This window comes from Rhipicephalus sanguineus, chromosome 1, assembly GCF_013339695.2.
Source record: "Rhipicephalus sanguineus isolate Rsan-2018 chromosome 1, BIME_Rsan_1.4, whole genome shotgun sequence".
In the NCBI taxonomy this organism is placed as follows: Eukaryota; Metazoa; Arthropoda; class Arachnida; order Ixodida; family Ixodidae; genus Rhipicephalus; species Rhipicephalus sanguineus.
The window spans coordinates 98752140-98767097 of record NC_051176.1 but is presented as its reverse complement, the minus strand read 5'-3'; the positions used below and the strand labels follow the sequence as shown (position 1 = coordinate 98767097).

At 45.0% G+C, this 14958-nt stretch overlaps 1 protein-coding gene across 1 annotated transcript; it reads right to left on the bottom strand.

Moving 5' to 3' along the window:
- Window positions 1–1948: 1948 nt before the first annotated feature.
- LOC119375415 (neuropeptide Y receptor type 5) lies at window positions 1949–7332 on the bottom strand. Its single transcript, XM_037645623.1, has 2 exons — window positions 6842–7332; window positions 1949–1988 (listed from the first exon to the last, which is right to left on the bottom strand). Exons 1-2 carry the CDS (start codon window positions 7330–7332, stop codon window positions 1949–1951), a joined length of 531 nt encoding a protein of 176 aa, XP_037501551.1.
- Between the last annotated feature and the right edge of the window lie 7626 nt (window positions 7333–14958).

The window sequence follows — 14958 nt, the reverse complement described above, 5'->3', positions numbered from 1 at the left end:
AATTACGTAAACGCAACACATCACGCTTGACACTTATAGCGTGATCGCTGCAAAATTTCAATCTGCCCAAGCGATCGAAACGCGAACCATAAAACGCCTTTTTTTCAGCGCGACAAAATTATTTTTAAAGTTTGTGCGCCTGAAAGGGCCCCATCGCACAACAAATAATAAGTTTGTGTTAATGGTACGCTGTTTATAATACCAGCAATATTCAAGCTAAATACTCAGGTAGGTATCTCGCATAGCACGGAGCAGTCGGTCGGGGTCCATTTGCTGCGTGTGATGTTTCTGATCCAAAGGCGTCGTCGCTTCTTTTACTTCGAAAGCCTAAAAAGGCGGAAACCCTGAGCTGTGCTGTTTGAACAGCCAACCGCGCAACAGCAGCCCATCGCACGCAACAAATTCACGCTTGAATGCGAGGAGCAGTCGCCATGAATACGCGCGGCTTCGCACAAGAGCTTCGTAACCTACGCGCGCTCCTCAGCGATCGTGTAAGTGCGGCGCGCCGGCGTCTCTCCGTCGCGGCAGCGCCGGACTCCGCGCCGCGCTGTCTGGCGCTGTCGCCACTGCCGCCCGCCGCCGCCGGCGAGGAGAGAGGGTTTACGTCACGAGAAGAGGGCGGTGCTGGGGCGGAGCTCGGAGAGCGGCGAGATGAAACAATCGCCAAACTCTCCCGAAGGGTATATATGGCTCTGCACAGGAAAAGCGGGGAGGATAACCACTTTAAAATAAGAGGTATGCTACCCTGTACTGGGGAAAGGGATGGGTGTGATCGATAGTTAGAAGTATAATGAGAGAGAGAGAGAGAGAGAGAGAGAGAGAGGGAACACACCGCAAACGTGTGCGTCAGTCTCGGAGGTTATTTTTAGCCGACTGTTTTTTTATAAATTATTTTGCATCACAGCCCGAATTATTCCCAATAATGCAACCGTCGAACTGAAATCGAGTTAGCCGATAATATAACACGATGTCGTGGATGCGTTGTCTATATATAGCAGGCATGCCCAACACTTGAGTCAAACATGCGTCATTTCAACTACACTAGTATACTTATCGGAACCACACGGGGCCCGATAAAAAAAAAAACAAAAAAAAAAACTTCGCACAGGATCTCCTTTGCGAGCTGTCTAAGGGATGTGTAAGCGAAGGGTTTTATTGTAGGAAACTCTACGATTGCGGCCTTCCATCAAACGTTGCTGTTGGGTGGCACTAGCACACCGTATTTCATCTTCTTTCGAGCATTAAGCGTCGGGAACGACCCCACGTAAGGAGCGTCCCGCGACCACCGAAACGAGTGTTTGGCATCAAATTTTCGGAAAGCCGGAATTTTCCTGGTGTGTGGCATCTTCCGTTCCGGCTTTACACCTTGCCCTGCAAACAGCTTTTATTCCGCCACCGTGTAACATTTCAACGAAGCCTTTAGAAAAATCGTTCTACGTTAATTTTACATTTTTGTACCACTGGTGCAACGCATTCAAATGTTTCAGATGTGTTCAAATTCCGCAAGAGTCGGTGTGTAACCCAGAGGTTAAGAGGCACTCGCCTTAGGAGAGTGCGGGCCTGTTTTCTAAACCCAGCACCGCAAAGAAAAAATTATTTTGTTTTATACATATTTCCTTACAGCGATTCGTCTTACGTGACAGAGGGACGGAGGGATAATTTTGTTTCTGAGTTAGCATGCAAAAGTTTGCGAATTTAATAACATATTCACTCGTCGTCTATCCGGGCAACGGATTCCCCTCGGAGGAATTTCGAGGGAAGCTTCCAAAAACGTACTCAATGATAAATATGCAGGCAAAACAAAAAAAGTAACACGAGAACGAAGACACGTGAACCACACTCGTGAGATAAAACGGTAGTAAATTTTTGCGGGAGTATTTTCGGTGCCCATAAACAAAGCACACGGTCTCTAAGGCGGTGAAACTGCAGCACTCGGCATGCGCACTTCCTATAACAAGAAGTCCTGGCTCGGCGAACTGCGTTCCGAACTGCGCAAAGTCAAAAGAACAGCGTGTGACAGAGTCACACGATCTCAGAGCAAAGCAGCTGCCCAGAAATGAGAACACGCATGCAATAGAGGGCAAGAGAGACAGAGCGAGTAAAGAAATGTAAGCGGGTCTACCCACGAAACAATGTAAACGAAGCTAAGAAACAAAGTTTGTGTTTGTGCGCTTCTGCCGTCTCGAAAATCGCTTCCTGCGTATTTGCGCGGTTATGTCTGCGTCAGAGTACTCTCACCGCAAACATGTCGAGGGGACACATCGCAAGGACGCGCAAAGCTCCGGGCTTTCCTCTAAGCTCGTACCTTATGCGCTCGTGCACGGGGCGTCTACCGAAGATGTTGTCTCCACTTATCTCCTGCGAAGCGAACAGCTCTGGGAGCCGTGCACTGGCATTCCGACCAAGTGGTGTTCGCGCAACACACTTAGTCCGCTGTTTTCCTACGGTGTAGAGCGTGGTGCAATTGACAGGCGTAGCCGAGGGACAATCAGACATGGGAGACACGTTGGCAGAAATTTGTTTTGTGCTCGCACTTGGGAATAGATGGCAATCGTTTCTGGATACGGCACCTAATACGGCTGGATGCCACTGACTAACCTATACAAAAGCCAAGAATGACCGACCTAGCATAGTGGAAGGCTCGTCAGAAGGCTCAGATGCACTGAGAAACAATAATATACGCATGTCTCGGAAGAAGGGAACTGCTTGGGCGTCGATTGAGGAACGATGTATTTCTAATAGCACGCGTTTTACGTTCCAAACCGCAATATGGATATGAGGCATGCCGTCGTGGGGTGCTCCGGATTAATTTCGATCACCTGGGGTTCTTTAACGTGCGCTTAAATCTGGCCACACATGTGTTCTTTGCGTTTCGCCACCATCCAAATGCGGCCACCGTGACAGGGAATCGAACCTGCGCCCTTGAGCTCATCAACGCGATACCTTACGGGCTAAGCTACCAAGGCGGGTAACAGTGTAGTTCTAAAGTCGAATTTCGTTTCAGGGGCGATGTAATAACGTCTTTTCGAAACCAACTCCTACGTAAGAAAGAACTGCCGGTGTTTTTTGCGAGATAGAAAAACCTTTTTTTGTCATCTAACCGTGTGCCGACGTCATTTCCGTGGCGTTATTTTCGAGACGAAACGACGTCAGTGAAGTCTTGAAAATTCTACACTTCCGTACGTGTTAAAAGAATTAATAAACATCGGTCATAAGCGATGTGATACACAAGTGAATGTGCGTGTGCAGTCGGCGTACTAAAAGTCACATGACCCAATTTAACATATCGCCATCATGTGGTGATGTCACAGCAACAGAGTTTGGGACGTCATGATCACGTCCCAACATGAACTCGCATGATGACGAGATCGCATGAAATCATCACTTGATCAAAGGTGGGCCAATCACGGAGACTGTGCAAAATCATGTGAGTTGTAGAAAGCTTGTAGTGCCTCAGATCCCGGAGGCAGTGCCAAATTACGTTAGGTGCAGCAAGATTCGGGGGGGGGGGGGGGGGGAGTCACTACAATCGACTCACATGAAAAAAAAAAAAGAAAAAGAAGGTGCCTTTCGCGTTCCAGTCGTCTTAGGCAAAGGCATAAAGGACGGTGTGGATTTTTGGGAAGCATCGCTCTCTCCTTAAACTGAGTGTTCACTGTTTTTTTCTTCTCTCCTTTCGTTTCCGTTTATCCGTTCTGTGATTCTTTTTTTGTTTGTTTTCTTCAGAAGGCCCACGCTTTGAAGAAACGCCTGCATTGCACACCCATCGTGTCAACCTCAATTTGTGTGGGTGTGCTGGCCAGAGGCCTTATTATCCGCCGCTACACGATACAGAAATATGTACTATAACTATCCCCATTTCTCGAATCTACGTCGCCAATAGCAAACTGTCTTTATTTATAGTTTAATATATTTATGGGTTATTTTAGGGGAGCGAAGCACTAGATGAAGAAGAAGACAAAGAGAGCGTGCAGCGGCCGAGTTTCTTGTCTACGCTCCTCGCACTTACCTACGCCGTAAGCAGCTTCGCTGTTTAAAAAAATTGGGGGGGGGGGGGACGTGTATTAGGGGCGTGTTTCTTACTCAGAACAACAATGTTTTTCTAACTCGCATGTCTTTAATTGCGCTATCACCGCGCGCCCGGTACTTCCAGGACACGGATGGCATGCGCGCTATGAGCTTCACATATAGCATTCATAATAGCAAGGTAACGAGAAGACATTTTGCGAGAAAAGAAACACAAACAAGCAAACTGACGCTTTCCTTCACTTAGCGTGTTTAAAGAGTAACTCAGCGGTGAAGAAAGTGGCTTCTGTGGCACGAACATCACGAACAAGACATTTGTTACCATAGTTCGCAACAATAAAGCAGAATCGAAGTAGTCAACAACCGAATGACTCTTTCGTAATCTTAAAATTTTGGGGGGTAAGCAACTGTTTCTTGACCTCCATCGTTTATGGCCGGCTCGAATAGCTGAATTTCACTGCGACCCTCAAAAGTGAACCTGCGCGCATGCTTTTTCTCGAAAGCATTTCCCATTGTATTGAGGTACTCAAAACGCAAGGCTGTGTCCCCGACTGGCTACCCAGGGTTGAGCCCCAGCGTTACGCCGTGAACGAAGGCGGCAATGGGATTGACAAAATTTTCGTAATTGCTCGCATGCAAGCCGGCATGTTGAGACGCTTGACCAATTTTCGTTGCGTTACAGACGTATTAGCCCCAGGAGATCGACGCCGCCCTATCAGAATTCCGTACTATGACTGGCCTAACGAAAAACAGCGTTCTTTCACTATTCTCTCTCTCTTGATATATATATATATATATATATATATATATATATATATATATATATATATATGAAAGAAAACTTGTCACAGTGAAAAACATAACAACATTTATTCTGAGCTTTCGGCCGGGGACCGGCCTTTAAAGGCCGGTCCCCGGCCGAAAGCTCAGAATAAATGTTGTTATGTTTTTCACTGTGACAAGTTTTCTTTCATACAATTAAACCAATAGCCAGGAATATTCTTTCGAAACCCTATATATATATATATATATATATATATATTATATATATATATATATATATATATATCCGTTGTAGATCAGCCCACGTATGAGTAACGTTTGCCTACAAATTTGAAGTGAACGCTGCACGTCTAGAGTCGATGCCAAATGATTTATTTTTAAACAGCTCTATATTGGAGCGAACAGGAGAAAGCAAGCTCCCGCAAGAAAGCAAATTGAACTTTGAACTAATATGTCACATCACGCTATATATTTCGCATCCCACGAAAGAGTCATATAAATGCTAGTGGTGTTAGACAACGCTGTATTGATTTTAATCTTAAATGAGTTATTATTACTACATACACAAGTATCGTCATGTGCCATCTCACTATACAAGCTTGCTGCGCAACATTATACAGTAGTGAAATCAGCAAACATAATGCTGAGTATTATCATATCCATGTACTGCGCTACTACTTGACGCCTACAGCAATAACCGATGAACGTATTACAACGACTTTAAGCTGTCCAAATATTTTTGCCTCATACCTAAAGTTATTGCAGGAGTCCATGAAGACGCGTGAATAACCCAATGAATTGCCTGGCGTTTCCATAACAAGGTCACAAGAGTAGCAAAAATCCAGTAAGAACCTTTCTTACTGCACTTTTACTACCTTTCAGAAGATACGTACAAATAGAGGTTTAAGAAAGAAACAGAAAAAAAAGGATCATTCAAAATCCTATGCAGCAACTAATTCTCACGTGTTCTAGAAAACACTACAGGCTGAGCTCTCGCAACGACTGATAATTAACTTATTGAATATCGGCGTTAATATTTCTGTCATAAGCGGAAATTTTTGGCATGTTGAAGCCTCGAAGCAAACTTGCATGAACTACTCTTAAATCGGGCGTGACAAGCACTCGCCCACGGGCACTGCCGTATATCAGTGTATATAGCAGCGTATAGCCTTAAGCAACAAAAGTCTGTCTTCCTATACTAAGCAGCTACCTGCGAACAATACCAAGTGCTACATCCGTCGATTCTGCCGTAAATGCAACATGAACTTACCTTTGGTATTTTTACTAAAATGGAGCGTGCGAAATTTGCGAGTCATACAGCGCAAAAGATCAAGCGTGCCTGTGAGAAGAAACATATATCACAACAAGGCAGGCGAAGGGCAGCATTATATTTGCTACATAAAATCCAGGAGCGACCAGATCTTTTGTGTATTATAAGGAAGCCCCATGGAAAGAATGTTTCTATCAGTCTAAACCAACAGAGTCTTGTCGTTATAGTTAGCGTTAAGAAATCCTGCGCAATGCTTTCTGCCAGACGTGAAACATCGACACTTGCAGTAATTACGCAAGTGCCTTTCTTTATAAACATTACTTCCCGTTACACCTACACGCCAGGAGTATGTGCTTGTTTACTGTTGTCAGGTGATTTTTTTTAACTTGTTCGACCGTGCGTTCACGAAAATAAGAAAATGTTTACTACCTTATATAAGTGATATATATCGCATACATGTTACGATCTCGCTGAGAGGAGGCTAGAAGTGTTTGAGTCAGAAAGCTAATTCCGCCGGCAAAGGTAACGTTTGGGGACGATAACGACAAAACACAAATTTCACAACGAATGGTGCACGAAGTGCGAACAGCGATGGTTCGGATCGACGGTACAATTCTACACGAAGTAACGCACTGGCGTGTACGTTCAGCTGTAATGGAGCTTGAGGACATGTCCGAAGTTCATCGACGGAACATGGCTCACTTCCGGCGAAATCGGCCGTACACACAACTCGCGCGTGTTAATTACTTGAACGTTACTCACCTGTCGACTCCGATGGCGGTGAGCGTGTAGACGGACACGATGACCGAAACGTGCTGCATGAAGAGCACGACGGGGCAGAAGAGAGGCTCGAAGATCCAGCGGCCCAGCATGAAGTCGGTGTAGGTGAACGGGATGGAGAACACGGCCATGGCAATGTCCGACAGCGCCAGGTTCACCAGGAACAGTCTGAGTTCGCGCGACGACCGACGGCCCAGGAGGAGCACCACGATGACCATCACGTTGCCGCCCAGCGCCAGCAGCGCGGTCAAGCTGTACAGCGCGATGAGGAACGCCTGAAGCTCGAAGCCCAAAGCGTTCATTGGGGGATAATCGTCAGCCGTTAGGTTGGCCCGGAACGCCGCCAATGTCGAATTCTCTTGGGACGGCGCCCACGACCCCGAAGCAAGCGTGGGCTCGGTTGCTACGTGACCCATAGCCACCGAAACGTTGGCGCTCGTGGTCGGAGCTTCCGACACCGGGGGCAGCGGCATTATTGGAAAGTCCATCATCGGGGCCCCTCGTAAGTTCGAATCAGAAATAACTTTTTCTTCGTTGGGAATTCAAACAGACTTTCCTGGATAAACAGTGCTTCAACGAGCGTCTTTCCTCAAGCGCTTCAAATGCGAGCCTGCTGCCCGCAGCTGTACTTTAACAAATTGATTTGGTCACCGCCACGGGATAAATGATGGCGTTTGCAACCCAAACCCTATCGAGAGAGCTTCGCGTTTCCGAGCAAAATGCCGCCGGCCACTTTTCAGAATTCTATTGCATTTGGTGGTTCGACGAAGTGCCAGTCGTCGGTAACCAGTGTTCGGATGCCGCTGAAGAAAAATGTCCGGGAAGTTAGATTAATTGTTTGTTTGCGAAAAAAAATGCGAGGCTACCGCGTTGAATTAGAAAGACGGTACTTACTGGCTATATGATGGAAAAGTCCCGTTTGCGCTCGGTCACACTTCGGCGCACAACTGACGGCAAATGTATGTTCGACGAGCAGACCGCATACACAGAAAAAAAAACGCACTTCTGTACTAAAATTAAAAAAAAATGTGCCAGAGAAAAAAATTGCTTCGAAAAATTGCAGTCTTCTGCTTTTGCTGACTCCCGGAGGCAACAAAAAAATAAAGAGAGAGACAGAGGTACACAGTTAAACTACACTTGTCTCGTACCACCAGTAAGTATAGTAAAGAGTCGCGATGAATGGTTAATGTTCGTAATATGTCTGTGAGCTATTTAACACCGAGTAACGATAAAAAAAAAAGCACAGGGAATAGGTACCCGAACTTTGACGGAACTGTCTTTAAAATCCGAAGCAACAGGTATCACGAGTCCAGATTTCAGCAAAAGAAATCAGTGCGAAAAAAAAAAAGGTTGCTTGACGAAGTCCGTGCACTTGGTGGGACGCTGGAGGCGCCGACGGAAAACAAGCCGAATTCTTGAAGAACAGTACAGAGTCGAACACCGCACAGGCGATGCGAGACTGTGAGCTCTCCTCTCGCAGACGGACCAGGCCGACGGGAACGGACCGCGCCTTTGGCGGGACGCACAGCGGGCTGCAACCGCGCGCTAGAGACCGCGTTTCGCTACGAGTCCGGGGGATGCCTTTCCCTGCTGTTTTGTTCGCTCCTGCCCTTCCCTCCCGCTGCACTCACCCTTTCCAAGCGCGCCCGTGCACGGCGTTTGCCAGGGGGCGCGACTGTCGGCAGTAGCCACGCGGTGCTCCCGAGTTGCCTGCCCCGTTCGCGAAAATATGAAGCGCGCCCGCCGCCACCTCCTTCGCTCGATCATTCATTCATCCGCTCGTTTATTCGCTGACCTATATTCCATTAAGTAGATCCAACCGCTCTGCGCTTCACTTAACAATGAGCGAATCATTTATTTGGACATTCGGCAGTTCCGCTATTTGTATGTTCATTCATTTCTCCATTTTTTATTGTTTCTTTTTTCAAAGTTTCATCCCTCCATTCGTCGATTAGTGCGTACAGAGAATTATTGAGCAAGTAATTTCTACACGTGTAGATGAACTCGTGTAGATAACTGCATAAAGGGCCCCTCAATACATCAGAACCGTGTGCTCTTTCTGTCTTCAGAACCTGCTGCTTTTATATGAAACAAGTGTACTGGGTCTCGAACACTACGCGCACTGAATGAACCAGGCTGCGAGCTTGAGTGTTCCAGTGCAGAGAATTTTTCAGCTTAATGCAACGCAGAAGCTTCTCTCTACATAATCGTAGCTTTTATGAAAGATCTGGTACCTTAGTCTATCATTCGAGCTTGTTTTTCCTCTCTTGTCTCTATCATTGTTCCGATGCAGAAGTTTTCCAATCCATCCGCAAGCAAATACTCGTGAAGAAAACGCTCGAATATGGACTCGACTGTCGAATGTATAATTTCCATATTAACGTGTATTTTAAGATTATGTGGAATATGCTTCAGGTAAAAGACGAAGACAGCTTATTAAAGGGACTCTAAAGGCAAATAACAATTTATGTCGGAGTGATAGGTCAATGTGTGGGAACGTCTAAAGCGTGAATAGTACCAACAGCAGTGCTCTAGTAATCGAGAAATTAAGGTAAATGTAGGTGACGATGTGCGCCACGAGTGGGACATTTGGAGTCCCGAGTACGATTAACCACCACTAATAAAACTAGTTGCAACAAAAAAAGAACCTTCCGTGGATCACAAGACGTAATAAAATGCTGCTTGTTCGTTTTTATTTGATTCATGGAAAAAAGAACCTCTTGGCGCTACCGTGGGAAACGGCGTGAGTTGTCGAAAAGTTCCGTTTTCGCCGAGCTGCGCGTCTCAGTGGTAGTTCCGGTATCGCTTACTGCTGCGTGTGCTCTGGTCTCGCTATTTTCGCCCTGCCGATACTCTACTTCTGCTGCTGCTGGCTAAGCTAAGCTCCGTTACAGTGAACTATACAGTTTCGGAGTGGCCCGTGGCTACGTCTTGACAAGGTTGATGACCGCTGTTGCGCAAGAAACCGTAGCTTCGGCGACCGGGCAGTAAAGGCGGGCAACGTTGGGCACGGCAGCTGCTACGTCAGAAGGTCCGTTCAGGCGGGTGATTTGAAGTGCGCTAATGCCGTGCGGACCACTAAAACGTAATGTTCTTTCAAAATAAGCATTTCCTTTTCACGAAACAAGCACTACGAGGTTTCTGCAACGCTATTGCAACAATCAGTATCGTTAATATTTGCCTTTAGTGTCCCTTTAAGGCGAAAACCTCAGATGCCTCGTCAAACGCATAAAGTGACCGTCGGCGGCGTCGGCGTCAACACGAGTGATACAAAAAATCACAATCGTCTGACGACGTCGCCACATGACGTCATCATGATGTCACATACCGCGACTTCATATGATGACATCATCGCATCACATCGTCGCTTGGTCAAAGGTGGACCGATCCCAGAAGCATTTCAAAACGCCACGTCAGGTGCAGAAAGCTTTCGAAGTGGGGCCGGGGGGTGGGAGGGGAGATCAACACAATTGACGGAGGACAAAATGAAGACGGCTCTCGACTTCGAGCAAGTCGTCTTACACGAATGCTTAAGGGATCGTGTGACTATTTTTACTTTCTTTCATACGCGGTGGGCCTCCTTCCGAAATGGACGTCCGGTCAAGTGAGCAGTTCGCAAAGGAGGAACAACTGAAAGGCGATCATGTGGGACCCATTACAATGACAGTAATCTACCACATGAGCAGAACTCCACCCGACTCACGCAGACGGATGTGTTCACCGAAGGAACCAACTGAAACACTATGCTGCCCCATACGCCGTTTGGGAGGAATGCAAACACTCAAGCAATGCAATATGACTCAAGCCTTTTGGTCCTTTCTGTAAACTATGTGACGTCAATACCTCGAATACGAATTGTAACCATTTTTTACTCCGTCAAGCTCTTAACCACCAATATTAGCTGCTGACTTAGTCTGAAAAAACTAGAAGGTGAAAGGTTGAAAGCTCGGAGGCGTCAACTCTCGTTAATTATTGCAGTGAACTCGCCGCTAACAAGGAAGAAAAATAAATGTCCTGAAAAGATAATCTAGAAGCTTTTAGTAGACGAATATTTGAAGCATAAATAATTATTCCGCCTTCAACCAGCGTATACCCCGGCGGCGTTCTCTCCTTCAAAATTCTGACCACGTTAGCCACTAACTTTTTAAAATTCCTTCGACGCACCCGCCTTGCCTGCCTACGCCTTTTTTCGTGCGTTTAATTCATTTCCTTGACATTAAACCTTACCATGTCTGCGTTGCTGCGTGCAAACACACTTTCTCCTGTCCCTATGCAAGTGGATAACAAAATTACATTGTATGAAGCATGCTTCATTAAAAGTATAGCTTCGTTGTAAGTTCACCATCATTTTGCATTGCAATTAATTACAATATTGAAGACTCAGCCGTGGCAGGAGTTTTGCAAACAAGGGGCAGAACAAGCAAACAAACATAGAAATAAATAAATGAATGAATGAATAAATAAATAAATAAATAAATAAATAAATAAATAAATAAATAAATAAATCACAGTTGGAGAAGTTCCCCGACACAGTTCTCCTCGTCTTCCTGTTGATAGTTTGTTCTACTCAACATTTTTACAAAAGTGGCTGGGATTGGTCCATTCACCTTATCGATGTGATGTCCGGCTGTGCCCACACCGTTCCCCAGAAGAATTTTAAAATTCTTTGTTAGCGAATTGAGCAATAAAAAATATCATCCCACAGCGAGTATCTAAACCATATGACCAGGGTTACCGTTGGTGGCTACTTTGCGCCGAATTGGCTATATTACGACCCCGTCTGGCGATAAAATTTTCAGCCTGGCTCCATGGCTATTCGCTTGCTACTTTGAACTTCCTTTTTTGCGCACTTATTAGCCATTTCATAAATAATTTGCAGACAAAGCAGCAAGAAAACCTAAGGAATAACCACTGCTTCCAAGCTTTTCTATCGTGATGCGCGCACATGGCTTCCCCCCGTCAACGGGCTGGTGTGCATCGAGGCACCCAACCCACGGAGCGACTGCAACGCCGGAGCGACGAAGTGGCGCACTTGAAGGCAGACACGTGGCTAGCACGCTGCTGAAGCTGCCCGCCATGTATACTAACGCTGCGCACCGGTTTCTAACGCTGAAGCACAGCGCGTGTTCTCGTGTAAACTTAAAAAAAAAAGAGATATCCGAAGAAAAAAAAAAGAAATAAGTGAAGCTCAACTGATCGTATTCGACCAGATTTGGCTATTTGGAGCTAGACTAGAATTATGGTAACTCTACCAATTAATCTCAGTTAACGACTTCAAGGAAAATCAGCTTCAATGTTTAATGTTCCGACTCAGTTCTTGTTCCAAGATTACCTTGGCAAGAGCTTGTTTATTTCTTTTTATTGAGATGATGTAAATGGAAATGTTGGCGCACGAATAAGGCGCCGGCTATATACTCCTTAGTTCTTGTGTGGAGCATGGAAGATACACACACGAGCACACACATGTAAAAACAAATACATCAAACAATACCATCGGAACGTAAAAGAAAATGTCCAAAAGGTAATTAATAACGTGTCTGATAATGTCTCTGGTCTTCATTTAATCGAATCCGCACATATGGGCAACATAGTAGTCAACACGTCTGGTCATTACGGGGACGAATCCGCACGTGTGGTAACGTAACAGTCAAGACATCATAGACTTTAGTACATACATATAATACGTATCATGTAATACTACATATAATATTGTAATACGAAGACAAATTCCTTAATATTTCCCAGCAGCTTCAAAAAATTGTTTTAACGCTTTTAAAGCGTACGTCTGTAAAGCCCTGGTTGGCCACGGGCCCAAAAGTTTCTTCACTCTCAAGGGTCAGCGGTCTAGTGCCATTAGTTCAGATTCAATACGGCGTCTGGGTGTGTCATGAAGTGGGCCGGCCAGAAGAAGGTGGCATATACCTACACCTACAAATCCACATTCGCATTCGGAAGTTTCAGTTCTGCGAATTTTATGTAAAAAAATGTTTTGTGTATGCGGTACCTATAGCCTTAACCGGCGAGTAAGTGTTTCCATCGTTCTATCCAAAGTTAGCATTATGAAATGCGAAGCATTTCTTAGCGAACTTCTGCGACTTTGAGCGTATCTATCTATCTATCTATCTATCTATCTATCTATCTATCTATCTATCTATCTATCTATCTATCTATCTATCTATCTATCTATCTATCTATCTATCTATCTATCTATCTATCTATCTATCTATCTATCTATCTATCTATCTATCTATCTATCTATCTATCTATCTATCTATCTATCTATCTATCTATCTATCTATCTATCTATCTATCTATCTATCTATCTATCTATCTATCTATCTAGCCGCCTACGACTTTGTGCTCTCCTGGCCGTTTCGTTAATCGGATGTATACCAAAATTGGTATGGTATAACATGATCTTATTACGAACATAAATGACAAGTCATAACATAAAAATCATGACATGCATGTTATGAACAGCATGATTTACATTCCACAGCCTTGGGGCTCTTGCAGTCGTTCCGTTAACTTAATAAATACCAAAATTGTTATGGTGTGACAAGAGTTCATGACGAAGATAATGACAGGTCCTAACGTGCAAATCATGACACGCATGTCATGTGCAGCATGATTTACATGACATGATCTCGGGCCGCTCGCGGCCGTTTAAATGAATGAATATATACAAAAACTGGTATGACGAGACATTTCTGTATGACGAACATAAGTGACACGTGGTAACATGAAAATTATGACATGCATGTCATGTGCGAGATGACTTACATGCCACGCTCATGGCGCACTCGCGGCCGTTTCGCTAGATTGATATACACCAAAATTGGTATTGCGCGATGTGACTGTATGAAGAACATGAATAATAGGTGGTGACATGAAAACCATGACATGCATGTCATGTATGTCATGATTTACATGCCACGCTCACGGTGAAATTCGCGGCCGTTTCGCTTGCTTGCTATACACCGAAATTGGTATTGCGCGACCCGACTGTATGACGAACGTGAATGAGAGGTGGTAACATGAAAATAATGACATGCAAGTCATGTACGACATGATTTGCTAATATTGCGCTCTGCCTAGACTTAGCTGGGACACCCTGTATATGCTAGTTCTGTAACCGCGGTGAACTGAGACAGTCTAGGAAAAAGTTGCGAGGCGAACTTTTTTATCGCACGACTTGCGTAGGTATGTTTATTTAGCGCATAACAAACTCTTACAATATCAAACCATTCGTAATTCTAGCCATTTCATTATACTGTGGTAAGTACACGCTAATACTTATAAGAACGTGTAGTCCTTAAACGTGCAGCACGCTGTTCCCTTCTAACGTGTTACTTTTTACTGAGAACCTGTTAAATGACATGCTGAATTCGCTCTTGTGAAACAGCGGTGTCTTTTCAGTACGCACGTGCTTTGAAGATAGGCGTAAAAACTACGCGAAGTCTTGTTATGTTAGGCGCCCTTTTTGTTTCTGGGTGAATATATAAGCTCGCAAGGGCATAGACGGGTGCCGCAAGGAGTGGAGGCTTGTGAAGCTAGGCGCTGCAGCCATGGTAGTTTCCATTTACATCCCAACTCAACAGGCCAGCCTTTTTGGCTGTTCTGCCTCTCCGCGTAGCTACAAAGCGCAAAACACTGCCGTCCCGGGTCAAATGCGCGGCGCATTACAGACAGGTAGCCTGCGGCATTTCGGACGCCTTTCGACGAATATACTTTCAAAACGCTGAAGTAAACCCAGCATGTGAGAATGCCTGTGTGATGGTGAACATTCTAAAGTGCTCAAGTACAGCTGTAATTCTACCCACGCACACATTCTTTCTGCAACTATTTTGAATCCGTGGAGAATGTCGCTGGAACTGTCTCCATGCAGAATGCCGAACATCCCTTGGTTCTTCTGTGCTCCAACTTTTTAAAGAGTGCGAACAAGAACACTGTTTGGTTACGTATTTTATACAGTCTAGAACGTGCAGAGTGTGCTACACGAGATATTTTACGATTTTGCTGCTTTTGGTATCGAGACAGGATTTTCCTTTTTTTTAATTATGCAGCTCCAGCGAAAAGTGTGAACGGCATCGTGAATA